Below are 19,798 nucleotides of genomic sequence, written 5' to 3'. Positions count from 1 at the left end.
TTGATACTGGACCTCCCTCAGCTGCGAATGTCAAATGTAGTCAGCCATATATGCACTCTGCATGTTAAAGAGAGAGTTAATGAGTACTAACAGTCATACCCAGCTCAAGCTCTCCTATAAATGCGCACAGAAGTTAGTGTCCATGCTGTGTACAAGAGCCATATTTTTAAAGAGTACATACTATTGTCTTCTTTAAGAGATCCTTCAGGATAGGTACGTGGTGCCTGTGGTTACGCTCGAATCGAAAGAATGGGACGCGTTCGTTGGAATAGAAAGTTTCCAAGAAATGAAACCTCTCTCCAGGGGGGACCCGTGCGTTCAATTCGCCGCCAATCCCTTGTGTGCGAATGAAAAGCTCACTCGAAACCACAACTGGGGGCCAACTTTGCTTGTGGAAAGTGGTGATTGGAAGTAATTTTGCAGGTGCGGATTCATGGCCCATTGGCACGGACGAATGACCTAAGGTCAATCGTGTGGCAGAGCTGGGTCAGGAAGGCCTGCGGCTGAGCGCCGTAGAAAGCAGGCAGTCTCATGTTGCCCACGTCGGTCCATTTCGCCTCGAGAATTCGGGGCTCGAAGCCGATCTCGCAGAGCTCGCGCCAAATCTTGTCCAAAATCTCGTTGGGAAGCTGAGACATGGTGGATGTCGCGGGTTGGTGGTGCTGTGTGCCTTTTTTGGTGTGTCAGAGGAAATCGATTCATCGCCGCGGATTGCAGCTATCTCGACTGGTTGAAGATCTTCACGTAAAGATTCGAGACTGGTGCTTGGCTTAGTTGGAGTGGGACGGGGTCCCAAACGGAATTGACTTGACTAAGTTGGTATTTGGACTTTGGCCAGTCTGACTGCAGTGCTTGGGGGGCAGCTAGATGCGCGCTGAAGATGCCACTGATGAAACAAACGGCGGAAGTGTCTTTGATGTCTTAAAGTAGCTTAAGCAGCCTGTGCGCACTTTTTGAAAGTCGGTCGTCCTATCTTCGAGGCCCTGTGAGCTAACAGTCCACCAGGCAGAGATGGCGACCTCAACTTCATCGACCATCGTGTGCAAAACGTACGCGGTCTGGCAGTGTCTATCTGGATTTTTTCTCGATTTTACCAAATTCCCGTTTCTATGTCTCTGTCTGACTGAGCAAGGGGCCTTGACGGTGGCTATCCGTGGGGACCACCCTGGAACAGCAGACTATCATGAGGCTTGTCAAAAGGTACACAGATATAGAGGGTACAGTATTCTATAAGATATCAATGTTCACATTGACTCCTATCCTGCCTTCGAGAAGAGGTCCCATAATGCAGCTGAGGATGCCAAGAAACGCTGCCATAAGCCGCACCACGGAGTGCTTGGAGACACGCTGCCTGGGAAGCATCCACAGACATGAAACTCGACCAATACAGGCTCACTCTGTCCAATATCTGTGAACTTCTGCCATAGATTTTCTCGTACTGAATGCCTGAAAACATTCACGTACATATTCAATTGCCCGGATCTCCGAATTAGACGTCATAAAAAGGCCAACCCAGAACTCGGCAGGTGCATACTGCCTCGCATCGGGAACAACGAGCTCAAGCTCGGGTGTCCGTTTCGCAGCCATAGTATCTTTGTGGTGAAAAAGTATCAGAAAGACCAGGAAATTATTGGATATAGGATAAAATGCTACGAAACAATCTTCTATGAGACAACTTCTCTTGTAATTACTTTCTTTAGGATAACCTGCCTTGAAACAATTTCTCTTCGGATAACTCCTTGTAAGTACTCCCGTTGGATAAACAAGCCGCGAGGGGTTCCACAATGACGTGTTGCAATTTTTGAGAATTTGGCAGTGTCATTCCAAGAGTACATGTGAAATCAAGCCGACAAAGACTGTTTCGTGGACTTGAAGGCCTCAGGAGGTGAAGTTGGGCGTCGGCTGAAATTCGGCACAGTAGTCACAGTAGGCAGCCCCTCGGGAGACTTCCCCAGCGGCCGCTCACCCAAGATGACGTGCATCTGCGCAACCGACGATATCCAATAACATCTTAGACGTGGATTACCTCCAAACGTCGTCCTAAATGAGGTTTGAATCCAAGAACAAAAACCTCAAGTGCTCCACAGAGATGCTACGGCTCAACTGGACGGGAAAGCAAGCGAGGACCTCCATCCACGAAGCTCCCCAGCAAGTCGAGTGCAACCATGGAACAAGCCGTGCCTCGGTATCCCGCCGCAACGCGCGAAACACTGCGGGGTCGGGGGGAGACGATCTCCATCGTCCCCCTCGACCCGAGCGGACACACTTGTGACTGGCCGAAGGTGTTGGTATTCGTTCACGGCCAGCTCACAACATGTCGTGCGGGCCACGGGCATCGTTAAAAAGACCTGGCCTGCCCGCTCGTCTCTAGGCAAGGCCCAGAGCCGAGAGCAATCCCCGTCATCCACGCGTCAGAGCTTCGCAGCCCAGAGTGGGCCGCGGTAGCAACGGAGCAAAGCACCAACTTGCGCAGGTCCAAGTGGCCCGCATGGACGGATACTTAGATCCGATTCAGATTCCCAAAAAGACTCCCGGCTGTGATTAGCATCACCTCCTTTTTTTTTGAGTTTGGATTTTCGGCGAAACTTTATTTGGGCACCGGGTGCTTGGTACCTCTTGCCCGGATCACTCATCAACCCGACATCAGAGCGCAGCAGACGATGTTCATGATTCGTGCGGGCCCTGCTCCTGTTCTGAGATACGTTGCAATCAGCCTCATGGTCTTCTCCTACGTCTTGTTGCTGCTGCCACTACTTGCTCTCTGAGCTGTACACTTGAAAGGAAATTTGTTAGCCCTGTTCGAGCAAGCTTAAACTGTTGTTGGATCTGCGAAACGCTGGGGCTTCACGATGGCCTCCACAGTACAGCGGGGGCCCGGCGGCAGCGTGATCTACAGGGCGGCCGAGCACCTGGATATACCGAATTTGGACCTCCTCACAGCGCTCTTCGGTAAGGAAAGCATTAGCGACTTCTTGCGCAACACAAGACACTAAAAATGTTATTCGACTATCAGACTCGAAATTGTGCGAAGCCGACGACCAGATCATCGTCTCCGCCGACGCCGCCGACCCGCAGCACAAGCACCTGACCAGAGGCCGCACGAGGGAGCTAACCACACAGCTCGCACACGCCCTGAGACATACCTACGGCATCGGGCGGCAAGGACGCAGCAAGGACGTCGTCCTCGTCATGGCCCTAGGTCACTACATGCTACCGACACTCTTCTACTCGACCGTCGCCGCGGGCGGGATCTACAGCGCCCCCAGCCCTTCGTCAACGGCGAGCGAGCTGGCATACCTGGTGGGGCTGGTCGAGCCCACGGTGATTATATGCGACGAGAACACGCAGGCCGTGACGGAGGAGGCGGTGCGCAAGCTCAAGTTCCCCACGGAGCGCTTGCTGGTCCTGGGCGGCGACCCAGGGCTTGAACTGAAGGTGCAGGGGAGCGGGAGGAGGCTGGAGCTATCGCCTTCCAGGACGCTGCGGTGGGAGCGCATCTCCGATCCGAAGGAATTGGAAAACACCGTCATCTGTATCTTGTTCTCCAGCGGGACGACCGGCCTGCCCAAGGGTGTCAAGCTGAGCCATTCGATGTTGTTTTCTGAGGCGTATGTAAATATGGAGCCGGCCAAAGAGTGGGTGGCACGCGAACAGCCGGGACTCAAATATATCACGCTGGCACACCTGCCAGCCGCGCACATCGCAGGTGTCCAGGGGTACCTGGTTAACGTCCTGTACCGCGGTGGCACGATCTATTGGATGCCGAAGTTCGACTTCCCAAAGTTCATCGAGTACATGAAGCGGTATAAGATCACGAATTTCTTCAGCGTCCCGCCGATCTACCTCGCTCTTGCGAAACACCCTGGTATCACGGACCAGTTCGACACGATTGATCACGCATTTAGTGGAGCTGCGCCCTTGGGCTTACAGATCCAAATCGAGGCGGCGAAGAAGATGGGCAAGGGACAGGCAAGGTTGACGCAGGTCTGGGGGTTGACCGAGACGACTGGTGCTATCACTGCTATGCCGCCTGGCCAGACCGAAATGACCGGGAGTGTCAGCCCGCTCGTCGCAAACCATGAGGCGCGAATCGTGGATGACGAAGGAAAGGACGTCGAGCCCGGTGAGAGGGGCGAGATATGGGTCAGGGGGCCCGTAGTAACGAAAGGGTATTGGAGGAACGCGAAAGCGGATGCCGAGAGCTTTGTTGATGGGTGGTTCTGCACGGGCGACATTGGTTTGTTCAAGGATGGCATGTTCTATATCGTCGACCGGAAGAAGGTAAGTTTGCCATTTGTCCCTTCTCGTACTTACGTCGGGTATTCGACAGGGTGTGACTGTGGTCGCTTGAATCCTGAGAGAACGGTTGTGCCGGGCGGGGTCAAGGTGCTGAAAATGAGAGCTAATGGATCCTTGGAAGGAACTCATCAAGTACAAGGGTATGCAGGTCGCCCCAGCAGAGCTTGAGGCCACGCTTCTGTCACATCCGAAGATTGTAGATGCAGCCGTGATTGGAGTCGAGAAAGACGGTACCGAGGTGCCACGGTAAGCAACCCGCAAAATTGGTCCCTGCACTTCGCGATCCTGTGGAGTTGTTGCATTACACACGATGCGGCCATACAGTTTCCGAAATAATTCTGCCCTGGGGAGACCTAACCAGCCGGCTCTATCCCTCCTGTCGCAAGATCCTGTGTAGTAAGGTTGCTAACACGCATTGTCTTCTCTTTTGCAGGGCATATGTGGTGCCGGGCTCTAAGGATCTCACAAGCGATCAGATCGCCGCTTGGGTGGACGAGAAGGTCGCGAACCACAAGAAGCTGCGAGGTGGCGTCGTGCTGGTAGATGCTATCCCCAAGAGTCCTGCGGGCAAGATATTGCGCAAGATTCTACGTGATAAGGCGAAGGCCGAGAAGCCGTTAGCTAGGCTGTAAGACGCGCATGATTTGATTCCGTTTGTTCAGAGATGTGTGGCTGGTAGAGGACATGGAAATCGAAGCGTCTTGTTGAGTTAGGTTGTTATGATCATTCGTCTCCAGCCGCGTCCAGAAAGCAGCCAACTGGTGACTCCCAATCGACAATCGCAGGGTATGAATTGTACCGGATTAGCTCATCTGAGAAGAATCGTAAATACGGCGATGTCGGTCAAGGCGCAGGAGACTGGGTGTCCAAGCAAGAGAGACTCAACGCGTTCACCGTTGATCGTGCGTAAGCGACGCGTCTCCAACGTCGAAATTTTGATATCCTGGCCGATTGTATTGATGAGATTGGGACTCATCAGCGTCTCGGAAATCGGTCCTGGCTGCGGAAGTCGGTGTTGCCTTCCCGGCATGACAGTGACGATCCATGCCCAGCGTGAATCAGACCGCAACTGTCGGAACGATTAAGCCGTGTTGATTCCCTCGAAGGTGTTCATGCCAGAGAATCGGACGTCGAAGCTCGTGCCGCTGACGGACGCCACGTGCCCCGTATATGCACACCTGCGATGCAGTAGCAGATGGAAGATGGACGGTCACACAGCAGTCGCAGAGGTGACATCTGCAGAGACCGGCTTGAAGCTTCTGTACTGTACCCTCTGGGTGGTCAGCCCTGGAAGTGGGTCCAGTGCGAGTACGGGGGGAACCAGGGGGCCTAATGACAATGCCGCCGAGCCGCAGCGCCTGCCGACGAGGTGTCGTCCCAGGTTGATGAGGTGTCGCCTATTTCCGCACACAACGTCTTGGAGCCACCAGTGAGCTGGATCTGTTGCTTGAGCAAACATCTGGAGGAAGCCCTCTGAGTGTGTATGCTCGCTCACAGCGGGGTTGGAGGGGCTCGGGCTATGCTGAATGGTTGGTTTGGTACTTGTCGATATTGACGCGTGGGATACATCCATTCACTGGTGTCGCTGATCTATACAAGGCTGTGGGTGGCCTCAAGTGACATGTCCAGATGCCCTGCTCGACTCGAAGGGCTGTGGTCGTCGTAATCTGTGGTTCGTTTCATCCCCTTTCTGGATGTCAAATCATCCGCATTTCTGCTGGTGCAAAAATTAGCACAGCTTGCATTGGACGTTCAAACCCGGTCGATCCAGGGGCTTGTTGTGGGTCCGAAGCGAGCCAGCCGACTAACAGCAGAGGCCAAATCCAGGATGGAAAAGATGGATTGCCCTGCCCGCCACACAGGCTGAGTGTTGGCCATTCTCCATCAATCTGGAGTCTGGGCCGGCTCTTGATGAGGTGAGGAGGATATTTGGCGTGACATGACGACCAGACGTAGGACATCCCAGGACCAGACTGGACCCTTCAGCAACGAGACATGTGAGATCAACAATGTCGAAACTTGAACTGACTGGAGATCGCTGCCCAGATGCCCAGGTATCTATTGTGCAGCGTCCAGAGTGCAGTGCCAGGTGCTTTTTGGGGGAGGGAGGCGCCCACGTCCACGCTTGCCGTATCAAGTTAATGACCGACTTCCACGATTGCAGTTGTCCCGTCCAATTGGAGGGGGTTGCAGCGACCCCAGCTCACCTTCCCTCTCCCGCCCCTGCTGCCCTGGTCCCCTGGTCCCCTGCAGGACGGCCACTTCCCAATCTTTTCACCCACCATGACGACACACCTTCCCAGGAGCATCCACTCTCTGCCACTCAGCATGCCGCAAAAGGGAATTTCGCATGTGGGCATTCTCCAGCCTGCCATGCCAGTCTGCAGGTCAAGCAGCCAAGGTACGTACTGCACAAACTGACAGAGTAGAGTAGGGGACAGTTTGCGCCCGGCGGGCTTTCGTAATGGAGAGGGGGGGCAGTTGTTCCCACCTTGAAAGGTTACGCGTCGCTGCATGTGTGTCTTGTCTCGTTCTCTCGGTGGGTCAGCGGTCGCACTCACAGCCTCTTCTCTTCTTCCGTTGCTTCTCGAAAAGGATTCCAGTCCAACTAAAAGGGGAATTCCCAATGCAATCAGCATTGGCGACGGTACGATCTTTTCTTGCTTGGGAGTCTACATCCTGTACCCAATCCCCCGCGTGGCTCGAAAGAACTGATCGTGGCATGATGCTTTGAATCGAATTCCGTCTCTTCTATTCTCTTCTCTCTGCTCTCTTCTTCCTTGAGCCATCGTCCTTCCTCCTCTTGTTCTCGACTCTCCTTTTCAGTCTTCCATATATACACCTTGTCTACGTCTCTTTGAATCCATATATGAACTCACTAGCGCTCTTTTCTGTCCCTCGATAACCCAAACCCACGGCGACCAACAGCCAAGGCGGAGGAGCAAGACTGGATTGCCAGCACACCCTTTGGCTCCCATCGCATCTCTCCCATTTCTGCCATACTTTCTTAGGTTATCTCCTGTCGATACTCCCATCTTTTCGCAGATCGATAAGACGACAACCCCTTCAAATCTCCAGAAACACACCTTTGACCCTTCTATCCTGTCCTAAGTTCTCCACACCAGGGTGGAGGGACCCCTCCATCATCTTCTCCCGGCCTCCACTGCATCGGTGCCGGTGGAGGAGCTCCCCTATGCCAATCGGCGCTGTACCCTGCTCGAGAAGTTGCCAGCATTACAGTTCGTGCGCCTCTCCAGACTATTAAGTCCTCTGTCGCTGGCATCTCGCACACGCCGCCTGCCTGTCATCTTTTCTTTGCGATGACAGTAGTTTGACTTGACCTGCCTCCGTCGACATCGGTTCCGTTGACTCCTCACCGGATCAAGTCGTCTTTCTGGTTTAGCCGAGCCTGACCCACCAGACCCTGGCCCCATCTAGGTTCAGGTTCACAACATGCGTCGCTTCAATCAGCTTCCTGCCGTCCTTATCGGCAGCCTCGCCGTCGGAGCCGGCCTCGTGGCGGCCGAGGAGTTTCCCCAACCATACATCACGGATTACGAGAGGTACAATGAGGGCTACTATGGCGTCCACCCTAATCAATCATTCAAATCAACGAACACGCTCGGCTTGCTTTTCCAGGTAAATCAGTGGTACCCTGAGAAGTCTGGGCTTAGCAAGTATCTATTCATGTCATCAGTCGCTGGCTCGCAAGGAGCAACACCATTCATCATCGACACCACAGATTTCAGCATGGTCTATGGCGACCCAGTATGGCCATCGGCAAACAACCCCAGGATACAAATGTTTAACGACAAGCCCTATTTCACTTTCTGGGAGGGCAGGGACTACCGTGGTCACGGGTTGGGCGAATGCTTGCTGTACGACGACTCGTATCAATTAGCTTACAACATCTCGGCCAAGATGGTTCACACCAAGGCCGATTCGCACGAATGTCAACTGACGCATGATGGAACTGCCCTCATCACGGCTTATGAGAGGATTCCCTTCGACATGACCAATGCACCAGGTGGCGGTCCAGAAGATGGCTGGCTGCTGGACAGCATTTTTGAGGAGATTGATATTGTAACAGGCGAGCTGAAGTTCTTGTGGCGCGCCAGCCAACATTTCGACATCAACGAGACTGAGGTGAATTGGGGCACTGGAGACTATGGCGCACCCACCGAAGAGGTTGGCTGGGACTTTTTCCACATCAACAGCATGCAGAAGACCAAAGAAGGAAATTTCTTGGTATCTGGGCGTCGCATCAAATCACTGGTCTACATTAATGGCAAGGACGGGTCAGTGATCTGGCAGCTTGGCGGGAAGAACAACCAATTCACCGATTTGAGCGGCGGCAATGCGACCAACTTCGGCTTCCAGCACACGGCGCGGTTCCTCAATGACGAAATGACCGAAATCACCCTTTTCGACAACCACGACTTGAATCCGGGCAACCCCTCGCCCGGCTGCCCCGAAGGCACTTGTTCCAGGGGCCTTCACTTGCGCATCGACACGGAGAAAATGACCGCCGAGGTCGTGCATGAGTACTATCACCCAATGGATATCGCATCTTGGGCAATGGGGGGAATTCAGAAGCTCGACAATGGAAATGTGCTTGTGAGTTGGGGCACGACACCGGTTATTACTGAATACACAGAGGATGGCGAGATCGTCCTTGATGCGATGCTGGGTCCGTGGTTTGACGAGTCTACCAACACTCAGCCAGTGTATCGCGCGTGGACCATGGACTGGACGGCCCACCCCATTTGGAAGCCTAGCATCGCGGGAGACGAGAATTTTGCATACGTCAGCTGGAATGGGGCCACGGAGGTGCACTCTTGGGATCTTGTGAGTTAAACCCATGCATCGCGGACATGTTCACGCGTAGCTCAGCAACGCAGACCACTGACCGCGAACGAACAGATGGAGGGAAACCGGAGGGAAAACATCACTTTCACACAGAATGTGAAGAAACGTGGCTACGAGACAGTCATACCACTCAAGTTCAATGGCTCGTACCTTGTCGCGAAGGCATTGGCTGCGGATGGTACAGTGCTTGCCACCACGGATGTGTGGGATTTGGCCCTGGGAGCAACTGTAAGCAACTTAAAACAGATAACCCTTCCTTTCCACAATTCACCCCTCGAAATGATCTTCACTTCACATCTCTTGTTCTGCAGTCGCACCAGTAAGGGCATCAAAGCTAACGCAAATAATTTCCTCCTCAAAAGCACGAAGCTGGAGCTGTAGGCTATTGCACGATCGGCTGCGGCCGTCTCGACGATTTTGACCACATGATTTTGCACCTCGCAGGCTTTTCTGCAGTGCTGCTAGTCATCATGTGGGTGGCCCGGAAAAGGACCTTGTGAGACGCACCCGTCACACCATAGTCAAATATGTCTGCTACTCCGCGTAGCATTTTCGCGTTACAGCGGCTTCACGTTCTTGTATCTTTGCCTCCGCGAAAGAGATCTTTCCCATATCATTTGATTTTCATTGGCGTTCAGGAAAGAGGGTGGGCGACACCTCGAAGAGACTGCTAGAATAGCATTGCATACCCGTCAACCAACAGGCGGGGAGGAGTTCAGGATTTGTGAGATATTCGGAAAGACTTACAGGGCGAGGGTTAGAATCTCGCACTATTTGCTACCGCACGCGGTGGTGTTCATGTTCATATCGTAATCAAGATATTTAACTCACCTGTCCCTTGAGGCCATTAGATTTGGTTGCACCATCAGATGTTGAACCAGGTTGATGCTCTATCGCTCTACCAATTTACGAAGGATCCGGCTTGTAAGCATCTTTTCTTGGCTGCTTATTCGCGTGCTTGGTCATAGCACTGTGTTCGTACTCTGAGTTTCGAGAACAGCCTGCATGGAAGCCCATGCTCACAGAACCTGGCTCAGCTGCTGCAGTAATCGACAACAAGCTTGAAAGGATGCTCATATGTCCTAACATCTGGTTTCAATGGCGACACTGCGGAAACGAATCGTCACGGTATAGAGGTTGTGAAAGCTTACGGCCTCCTGCTGTCGCAGAAGAAATGCAGGGTATGATGACGGGCATTCAGGTAATATAAACAGGGACAAAGTCCGAAGTCTTTTTGTGCGAGTTTATTGACATGCATTGACAGGAAGCAAAAGGAGGTGGCGCGTCGGAAGGATTCTGAAATCCAACGCCAAAAACGGACACCACAGTTGCATTTCGATGTTTGCTTGGTGGGAAGCTCGTATGGCTGGCTAGGCCTAGCGTGCCAAGCAGGCACCGGCTGAGAGGGCATCCCAGGTCTAACTGGTGCGGCGGGTAAATCTCTGTCTATAAGCACGGCCTCATTTCACGAGAGCTCGGCGACTGTTTGTGGTTCCCTTCGTGTGGTCGTGATCTGTCTTCTGTTGCGTCCTCTTCTTTGTCTCTTTTGTCTCTTTCGTCGCCTGATTGACAGCACAATTCGCGGGAACATTCAGCCGCTCTAGAGGGAAGGCTTTGCTTCAGTGACTGTCCACGCTCGTTCGTCACAGTCATCGCTCTTTTAAAATCCTAAGGTGCTTGCCTTAACGTCTGACTGGGGTTTTTACACCTCTTCCCCTCCTTTCGCCTCCCAATTGCCGACGCTCGCCACGGCGTCCGAGCTCACAATGGTCACTTCTCTCGCCACGGTACTGTCGGGGTCGTTGCTGCTGCTAGGTATTCTGCCTGGCGCGGCGGCAGAGCTCAAGGTCGATTCCCACGACGCTATCGTGGAGTCATCGAAGTCGCTCGCAAAGGATGTGATGACTTTTTACACCGGCGAAGAGCCCGGCAATATTCCCGGTCTTCTCTCTTGGCCTCCGCCCAATGGTGATTATTACTGGTACATGGGTGCGAACTTCTTCGCTACATATCTTGACTACTGGCACTTGACTGGAGACGACTCTTACAAGGACGCCACCACCGAAGCGTTGCTCTTCCAAGTAGGCCCGAATGACGACTACCTGCCCCCTAATTGGACCGTTTCGATGGGAAATGATGACCAGTGTTTTTGGGGCTCGGCCGCGCTACTGGCTGCTGAGTACGAGATCCCAACTCCGGAGGGCGAGCCGCGGTGGATCGATATCGCAAAGAATGTTTGGCAGACTCAGGCGTCCCCGGACAGGCACGACGATCAGTGCGGCGGTGGCCTTCGCTGGCAAATCCTGCCATCAAATGCTGGGTATGAGTGGAAAGCAAGTCAGTATTTGCAAAGCTTCGCTTAGGTGTCTGTTTGAATACTCACATGCATATCTCATAGCAAGCGCCAACGGATGTTTCTTCAACATGGGGGCCCGCCTCGCCAGGTTTACCGGCAATTCAACGTTCGCTGACTACTCTGAGGATACCTGGAACTGGCTGACTGGAGTCGGTTTTATCGACGAGGAGACCTGGGCTGTGTATGACGGTGCGCATGTTGATACCAACTGCACCGATATCAGCAAGTTCCAATGGTCTCAAAACGCAGCGATGCTCACCCAAGGCGCCGCATTTATGTATAACTACGTAAGTTCTCCTCAATCCACCAGGGAACAAGGCACAGGAATCCCCCCTCTAACCCAGCCACAGACCAACGGCTCCGACATCTGGCGCGATCGTGCCGAGAAGCTCTCCAACGCTCTGCTGGAGACTTTCTTCCCAGACGGCGTCGCCTACGAGTCAGCCTGCGAAGGCATCGAAAGTTGCACCACCGACATGATTTTCATGAAGGGATATGTACACCGATGGCTCGCCTCAGCGACACAGGTCGCCCCTTTCCTTGCGGAGAAAGTGCTCCCCGTCCTGCAGACCTCGGCAGAGGCCGCCGTGAAGCAGTGCGTTGAGAGTGACAACGGCACTGTCAGCCACAGCTGCGGCTTCTACTGGCGCAACCAGACGTTTGTCGACCCCGCCGAGACTGACGGCACCACCGGCGCCGGCGAGAACTTGGACGTGTTCGCTGCGGTTTCCAGCTTGCTCATTGCTGATGCCGCGGCGCCAGCCACTGACGCGGGCGCTGACAACTCCAGCGACTCCAGCGGAAATGGCCAGGGCGGCTCGCCGAGTGGGACGTCGGACACGAGTTCGCCGAGTGGCACGGCTGGCTCGAACTCCGGAGCGGGACGGCTCGGCGCAGGCGTGACGAAGTCCCTGTTAGTTAGCGCGATGGCAGCTTTGGCCTGGGTTCTCTGAGATTACAAATAATGAGTGTATGAACTGGTCAATGTCGTAGTTTCCTTAGGGATGAGGTGATAATTATGACAATGGTAGTACCTACTGCTTCCCAAACCATAGCCTCAAAATGAACTTTTTAGCCGCTCCATTGATACAAAAAAGAAATATGTCATGTAAATATTGCTACCTAGATAATACCCGGATGTCAAGCTAGTAACAGTATATAGTGTGTCCGGTGACATTGAAGCAGCGTTGACAAAGCTACAGGCCCACACATCAGCTTTAAGAGTATTCAGATGAGCAAGCTCTCACAACACTTTAAGAGACGAGTGGATATTCTCAGCGATTTTGAACATGACCATATGGTCAGGAATTTCGCAAGCTTCACTATTGGGCACTTCTTGTGGTAGTGAATAGGGGGTCAGTGAATTGGGGGTCCCACGTCTTTAAATAGGGTGCCCTGGGCCCTTCTGCCCTCAGAATCTAGCACACACAAGCCCACTTCGAATACAAACAATCGCATATTTGCCAGACCCAGTCTTCCCTGCCACACTTCTACACACTAATGCCCAGGCAGGCCAAGTTACAGCTGGGTAGAAGGCTCGAGAGAATTATCGTAAGAGAGTGCTGCACCTATGAGGATGCCGTCCTGCGCTTGTGTTATGAGAGAGCTTTGGTCTTGACTAGTTAGGGTCCTCGTGGCTGACAGAGAACTTAGATTGCTTTTCACTGAAGGATTCGGCAGGGGTAAAGTAAGCACCGATTGCCAGGCATGAAGTCTGACAACGCATGCTCTTTCCCCACTCCTTTCATGGCTTTACTCTTTTTCATCGGAAAGCGTTCAGATAAAATGGCAAGCCCGGCATTCTCATCCCCTCAATGGTACCGCAACCTCAAGGACACGGACATCAGTACCGATATTGGTCGACTTACTATCTACCATCTGGGTTTCAAGCAAGCAGCAGATGGTACTCTAATATTCCCGCCATTAGACTTCTCTACCACTCCACGAGCCGTACTTGATGTCGGAACTGCAGACGGCCTATGGATGCGCGATGTTCAATCCTCGCTGGCCACGCCGCCCCACGGTACACATACGTTCACCGGTACTGATCTGAACTCTTCATTCTTCCCAAGCCCTAGTACCATCCCCCCAAATATGACGTTTGTCAAGCAAGACATCAACACAGTGCTTCCATCATCCTGGCAGGCATCCTTTGATCTCATAAATATGCGCATGATTCTTATCGCCGCTGGATCCGGTGCAAAGCAGCGTGCCGTCGTTAACGAGCATATCAAGCTCGTCAAGCCCGGTGGCTGGATTCAGATCGGGGATTGCGATCGGATTTGTCCGACGCCCGAGGAGAACCCGCGCTACGACGACATGTTTACATGCATCCGGGCGGTATGCCAGGCATCTGGGGCGGATCCCCTAGAAGCGCCGAAGATGAAGACGTGGTTAGAGGAAGCCGGACTTGAGGACGTGCAGGAGCGGAGGGTGATGCGGGCAGTAGGAAAGAGGAATGTGGCGGATGAGGATTTGGGCAGGAAAGGCATTGTAGCGGACTTGATCATTGCGCGGGCTTTTGCGGGAGCGGCAAAGGGTGAGTAATCGATTGACATCTGCTATATGTGATGATATGCTAATTACTAGTATGGTAGCTCTGGATCAATCTCTAAAGCCGCTGCCAGAAGCGCGATTGGATACATTGGAGGAAGACTTGAAGAAGGAGTTAAATGAGATAGGGGCATTCTTTCCAATGCGCTTTGTTTGGGGCAGGAAACCGTATTTATCCTGAGGTAGTTGTACAATATTTTAGTTGACTAATCTTAAATTTTCATCTACCTCGCCCTGCGAAGTTTTGCCCGAACAGCCGTACCTGGGAAATCCCGAGGGTCAAGTTCGTTCGAAGGGATGATCTGCCTTCAGTATCAGCTGGTACAGAATCTATGTTATACTAGAAGGAGGGTCACTGCATTACCCAATACTTTGTTCCGGCGCAGCTTTGGTCTCCATCTCCTCCAGATATGTCCTCAGTTTCGTAGATTGCCCCCAGCTGCCAGTCCCCTGCCCGTATAGATGAAGAAGAAAAAATGAAAAAAAAAAAAAAAAAAAAACTATTACTATTTCAGTCGGGAAATACGATTGGTTCACCGACCCAAATACCAGAAATGCACGAGTTCTTTCACTTCGTTTTGCTCTTCTCCCGAGAATTAGGTGGCGGTTGCGTGGCGTCCATTTTCAATACCTTCGAGAATTTGAGATCAATAAAGTGGACTCCAGAACGAACTAGACGAGTAGCGAGTGCAGCCGATGAGTGGGCTTGCATAGAGGGGCGAAAGCCCGCATTTGAGCATAGTATATTGTAAGATTCTAACCCTGGTGGCCTTCTGCATTCACAGCCCCACTGTCTGCCACCCATCACACTGTCCATCCACCTGCGCAGAGACAGCCTGTTACTGTCTGGCCAGTTAGGGAACGGTGATTTCTGATCGCTTACCAGATGCTAGAGTCAAGCTCAAGGCCCAAAGCCACACGCAGGGAGTAGCGGCGGAAGGTTCCGAAAGTGACAGACAGCCCATGGCAGGAGGAGACCAATGTCACGGAAAAGCGGAGGTGTCAGTCCGGCAAATTACATCAGACTTGCATGTGCACCACATCACCTCTGCCACTTTTGAACACCTCTGACGGTGTCAGTAGCTCACGATAGCACCGGCCAAGATCCAAGATGCAGCCCACAGCATTGGACAATCGGCCGCACAAGCTACACAACATTGAATCTCTCGTCACTCCAAGGTACTGGCCCCGACCCAGGCGACTGCCCACTTCCCGAATTCCCGACCTGAAGGGGCAACTGTGTAGCCTACCTGCCTCCACCCTCTTCTCCCCCTGTGCAAGGGCGTAATAGTGATTCCATCTAGCATCACCTTTGCACTACGCTCCTCCCCAGACTCCATCTCAGCCAGTCTCTCTGACGTCAACCGGTAGCTGCTCGCTGATGATCCAATGCCTGCCTTTGAATTTCCAATATGTCCCTCACTCCCTCTCCATCCTCCAATGTGCAGGTTGCATATATGAAGCTGCGCCCTGCGTCACTTGGTTTTTCTCAAGCACCTACTTTGATCCATTGAGCTTCCTGTTTCTGAAAACAGTCAGTGAATTCGATTCTCTGTAGTCTTTCTATGGCTTCTATCATCCCTGATTCTGTGAAGTCCGCAAAAGACGCTATCATGGGTTCCGGAGGGGACAAGATCGCCGACCTGGCCACGGACACCAAGGAGCCGTCCAACAAGACTAATATCACCTCCGACTACGGTGTCAAGACGCCCAACCCCGAACACTGGTTGTCCATCTCCAACGAGGACCGTCAAGGGCCCAGTCTGATTGAGGACCCGTTCTCCCGCGAGAAGGTGGGGCTACTTTTTATCAGTTACTATTTCCTCACATGTTTCCAATCACTGAACCTTTACAGATCACCCGTTTCGATCATGAACGCATCCCAGAGCGAGTGGTTCACGCCCGTGGCACTGGCGCTTTTGGAACGTTTCGCATCCACGAGAGCCTTAGTGACCTCACTTTTGCCCCAGTACTGACAGACACGTCCCGCGAGACGTCTGTATTTCTGCGCTTTTCGACCGTGCTTGGAAGCCGAGGCAGCGCTGATACTGTGCGAGATGTCCGTGGTTTCGCCGTCAAGTTTTACACTGAGGAAGGTAACTGGGATATTGTTGGCAACAACATTCCTGTCTTCTTCATCCAGGATGCTATCAAATTCCCTGATATCATCCACGCCGGCAAGCCTGAGCCCCACAATGAAGTACCCCAGGCACAGAGTGCCCACAACAACTTCTGGGACTTTGTGTTCAACCACACCGAGGCCACACATATGTACATGTGGGCCATGTCAGACCGTGCCATTCCACGATCATACCGCATGATGCAAGGGTTCGGTGTCAATACGTACACACTCATCAATGCTCAAGGCAAGCGCTCCTTTGTCAAGTTCCACTTCACCCCAGAACTTGGCGTGCACTCGTTCGTTTGGGATGAGGCTCTCAAGCTTGCCGGTCAGGACCCCGATTTCCACCGCAAGGACCTTATGGAGGCAATCGACAACGGCGCTTTCCCCAAGTGGAAGTTTGGTGTTCAGGTCATCAGTGAGGAGGACCAAGACAATTTTGAATTCGATATCCTCGACGCCACCAAGGTCTGGCCTGAAGATCTTATTCCTGTTCGCTACGTCGGTGAGCTGGAGTTAAACCGCAACGTAGACGAGTTCTTCCCACAGACAGAGCAGGTTGCTTTCTGCACGAGTCATCTGGTTCCTGGAATTGGTCACTCCGATGATCCTCTTCTGCAGGGTCGTAATTTCTCATACCATGATACACAGATCAGCCGGCTGGGTGTCAACTGGCAAGAGCTGCCTATTAACCGACCAGTCTGCCCCGTCATGAACTTCAACTCAGACGGCCAGATGCGCCACACAATAAGGAAGAGTACTGTCAACTACTGGCCTAACCGGTTTTCGAAGAACCCTCCCGCCCAACCCAACGAGGGCGCGTATATTGAGTATCAGCAGAAGATTGAGGGTATCAAGCAACGCACCAAGAGCAAGAAATTCAGAGAGCACTTCAAGCAGGCCATGCTTTTCTATAACAGCCTGACCCCCTCGGAGAAGTCTCACGTCATGAACGCTTTCGGATTTGAGCTCGACCATTGTGATGATCCAATTGTCTACGAGAATCTCGCGTCGCGTCTTGCAGACATCGACATGGATCTGGCCAAGGACGTCGCCAAGTTGGTCGGCGCGCAAGTGCCGCAGAGAGAAAGCAATCCCAACCATGGCAAGAAGTCGAAGGGTCTGTCGCAGTTCGACTTTCCTCCGATGAAGACCACCATCGCCAGCCGACGCGTGGCGATTATAATCGCCGATGGGTATGACTCCACGGCTTTCACTGCAGTCAAGACAGCTGTCACCGGTTCAATGGCTACCCCTATCATAATCGGGACTAAGCGGAGTGAAGTCTTTGCCGCGGGCCAGAAGAGGGAGCAGGGCAAGGGCGTTCGACCACACCACCACTTGGAGGGCTTCCGGTCGACCATGGTCGACGCAGTGTTCGTTCCCGGCGGCAGGGAGTCCATCGACACGCTCAAGAAGAGTGGACGTGCCCTTCACTGGGTGCGTGAGGCATTTGGCCACCTCAAGACCGTCGGCGGCACTGGCGAGGCTGTCGAGCTTCTGCAGGCGGCATTCCAACTGCCGGACGTGCAGCTCTCCAGCGGCGCCGAGGCCGTGGAGAGCTACGGCGTGGTGACGCTTGGCCAGGTCAAGCCTGACAGCTTCGGTGAATCGTTCACCATCGCAAAGGAGGGGGCTGGCTTTGTAGGCACGTTCTTGCATTCCATCTCGCTACACAGAAACTGGGACAGAGAGTCGGACGGGCTGAGCACTCAGGTGGCATACTAAAGGCAGGGCAGAGTAATCACTCGTTCTGAAACAGACCTGCACGAATCTTTTTTGAAATTGAGCGATTTAATTCTTAATGAATCACGAGTCCTTGGAAGCTTCTTGCACTGGCACTTTACTGGCATGATCTTTGTGGCTACTCTTGTGTATTGCGGCTGTGTTCCGAGTTCACTCCCGTAAATTTGCCAAGCTCAATCGTCTTCGTCCGCGCCTGCTTCGTCTTTGGCTGGGCCCCCATTTTCATCAACCTTCTTCTCAGCCGCCACCAGCTCAGGCCACTGTGAAGTAGTGACTTCCACCACCAGACAACACCTGTCTTCGTGGCTGCAGCCCGACATATCGACGTTCTTGACCATGAACTTGTCCTCATGGAATGCGTACACCATGCTCCTTGCTACGTCTGCTGCTTTCTGGTAGTGAGTGTTGAGGTCTGTGGCGGAAAGCTCGTCGGAGGTCATAGACACGTGGCATTCGTCGCAACCCTTGTGGTGGCACTCGACTGTTTGCCACGGTGGTAGGCTGAAACCATCGGCTTGTATTGGGTCGGAGGCAATACTTGTGCCTTCCGCAGGTGGGTCAGTCGTTTTGCGGGATGGGGGAGCAGTGGGCGGCCCGGAGGGCGGCTCTGTGGCTTCGGTGGTGGCATCTCCGTCGGTGTTGGCTGGTTGAGAGGTATTTGGAGGTTCGGTTTCCTGCTCTTGGTGGCTCTCCATTCTGTCGGAGTCTCGGTGTTGTCGGTACTCAAAAGGGGAGAGCTTGACAACCGGCTGAGGACATCGCGCTTTTATATGTGTTGTGATGCTTGTCATGGACATGGCTGAGTTGAGCCATGCCTCACTTCATTCACTTGTTTGCTTGTTGAAGAGTCACTTGCTCTAATCTTTGGTAACCAGAACCTCAAACGAGAGCGATACAATATTTCATTTCTTAATCTCCAAGAACCAAAGGCTTATAACATTCTATCCGTCCGCTCACGAGTGGCTGAGCCAATGACACGGCGCAACATTCCAGCAATAGAATCCAAACACGACGTTTGATCTGAAAATCAACCCACCAAGAATGATCATCCGAATTGATACAAGCTTATGCTTCGACACAAACCCAATTTGAACGCTAGGCCACCTTTTTTATATTTTTTAAGATCCCATGTCATCTCATCCACCAACATAGGACCGATCTTTCCAATGTACGCCTTCAACGCCTTCCTTTAAATCATATTCCAACAGTTTCCACTATGCTGAATCGTTTCTCAGAATGTAGGCTTAAACATAGTAACGAGTTGTAACTGTATAACGAGTGGTGTGTCTTGGACTGCGGCTCGACCGGTGTCTCCGGTTAACGAGCACGACCCCGTGGCTGCTGTTGTTTACGTTGCTGACGGTGTTGGCATAGTTGTTGCCATAGTAGGAGTGGGTGCAGTAGTAGCCCGATGGGATGTAATATCCACAGTCGTAGCAGTAGTAGTAAGAGTTGTTGTTGTACGAGCTGCCGGTCGTCGCCGTGTGCGCCATGGTTCGATTTGTTGTTGTTATGGTTATGTGGATTGTCTCGTGATGGTGCTCGTTCGCGAAAACTGGTCTTCCAATGTTGTAGTGATGAGGATATGGTCTGGAACTAACCTTCGGCCTTCGGAGGCTCTCCTCGCCTTTTTATTCTCGCCGTGTGCCACCTCACGGCCTAGGGCGGCCGACGCTTCATAACGCTTGGAGTCATTCGGAGGATCTGTTTGCCGGATGCCTCCGGACTTTGTATAATTGAAAAATTCTAATCACAGGACTGAAAAGGAAGTCATGATACCCGTCGTGGGGCTGAGTTGACGCGGTCAAAAAAATGGTCGGCCTAGCTGCTAAAAACTCGTGGCTTGGCGGGTG

At 52.8% G+C, this 19,798-nt stretch overlaps 8 protein-coding genes across 8 annotated transcripts; 5 read left to right on the top strand and 3 right to left on the bottom strand.

The window, feature by feature from the left end:
- Window positions 1-431: 431 nt before the first annotated feature.
- Window positions 432-638, bottom strand: J7T55_014166 (uncharacterized protein; the record flags this gene model as incomplete). The annotated part of the gene is made up of 1 exon (XM_053132220.1): window positions 432-638. The coding sequence occupies one exon, from the start codon at window positions 636-638 to the stop codon at window positions 432-434; it is 207 nt and encodes a 68-aa protein (XP_052989767.1).
- Window positions 639-2,849: 2,211 nt separating this feature from the next.
- Window positions 2,850-5,776, top strand: J7T55_014165 (uncharacterized protein; the record flags this gene model as incomplete). Its single annotated transcript, XM_053132218.1, has 7 exons — window positions 2,850-2,949; window positions 3,014-4,281; window positions 4,421-4,545; window positions 4,733-4,927; window positions 5,047-5,201; window positions 5,419-5,592; window positions 5,655-5,776. 7 exons carry the CDS (start codon window positions 2,850-2,852, stop codon window positions 5,774-5,776), a joined length of 2,139 nt encoding a protein of 712 aa, XP_052989766.1.
- Window positions 5,777-7,752: 1,976 nt separating this feature from the next.
- On the top strand, window positions 7,753-9,491 carry J7T55_014164 (uncharacterized protein; the record flags this gene model as incomplete). The annotated part of the gene is made up of 3 exons (XM_053132217.1): window positions 7,753-9,147; window positions 9,223-9,396; window positions 9,480-9,491. 3 exons carry the CDS (start codon window positions 7,753-7,755, stop codon window positions 9,489-9,491), a joined length of 1,581 nt encoding a protein of 526 aa, XP_052989765.1.
- Window positions 9,492-10,934: 1,443 nt separating this feature from the next.
- J7T55_014163 (uncharacterized protein) lies at window positions 10,935-12,477 on the top strand (the record flags this gene model as incomplete). Its single annotated transcript, XM_053132216.1, has 3 exons — window positions 10,935-11,505; window positions 11,567-11,811; window positions 11,875-12,477. The coding sequence occupies 3 exons, from the start codon at window positions 10,935-10,937 to the stop codon at window positions 12,475-12,477; spliced, it is 1,419 nt and encodes a 472-aa protein (XP_052989764.1).
- Window positions 12,478-13,309: 832 nt separating this feature from the next.
- Window positions 13,310-14,071, top strand: J7T55_014162 (methyltransferase; the record flags this gene model as incomplete). The annotated part of the gene is made up of 1 exon (XM_053132215.1): window positions 13,310-14,071. The coding sequence occupies one exon, from the start codon at window positions 13,310-13,312 to the stop codon at window positions 14,069-14,071; it is 762 nt and encodes a 253-aa protein (XP_052989763.1).
- Window positions 14,072-15,690: 1,619 nt separating this feature from the next.
- On the top strand, window positions 15,691-17,927 carry J7T55_014161 (catalase 1; the record flags this gene model as incomplete). Its single annotated transcript, XM_053132214.1, has 2 exons — window positions 15,691-15,870; window positions 15,933-17,927. The coding sequence occupies 2 exons, from the start codon at window positions 15,691-15,693 to the stop codon at window positions 17,925-17,927; spliced, it is 2,175 nt and encodes a 724-aa protein (XP_052989762.1).
- A 191-nt stretch (window positions 17,928-18,118) lies between these two features.
- On the bottom strand, window positions 18,119-18,640 carry J7T55_014160 (uncharacterized protein; the record flags this gene model as incomplete). Its single annotated transcript, XM_053132213.1, has 1 exon — window positions 18,119-18,640. One exon carries the CDS (start codon window positions 18,638-18,640, stop codon window positions 18,119-18,121), a length of 522 nt encoding a protein of 173 aa, XP_052989761.1.
- Window positions 18,641-19,189: 549 nt separating this feature from the next.
- J7T55_014159 (uncharacterized protein) lies at window positions 19,190-19,438 on the bottom strand (the record flags this gene model as incomplete). The annotated part of the gene is made up of 1 exon (XM_053132212.1): window positions 19,190-19,438. The coding sequence occupies one exon, from the start codon at window positions 19,436-19,438 to the stop codon at window positions 19,190-19,192; it is 249 nt and encodes an 82-aa protein (XP_052989760.1).
- Between the last annotated feature and the right edge of the window lie 360 nt (window positions 19,439-19,798).

Source organism: Diaporthe amygdali (genome assembly GCF_026229845.1).
Source record: "Diaporthe amygdali strain CAA958 chromosome Unknown NODE_30_length_622097_cov_64_914702, whole genome shotgun sequence".
In the NCBI taxonomy this organism is placed as follows: domain Eukaryota; kingdom Fungi; phylum Ascomycota; class Sordariomycetes; order Diaporthales; family Diaporthaceae; genus Diaporthe; species Diaporthe amygdali.
The sequence above is the reverse complement of the archived record's forward strand: the minus strand, read 5'-3'. Positions and strand labels throughout refer to the sequence as shown.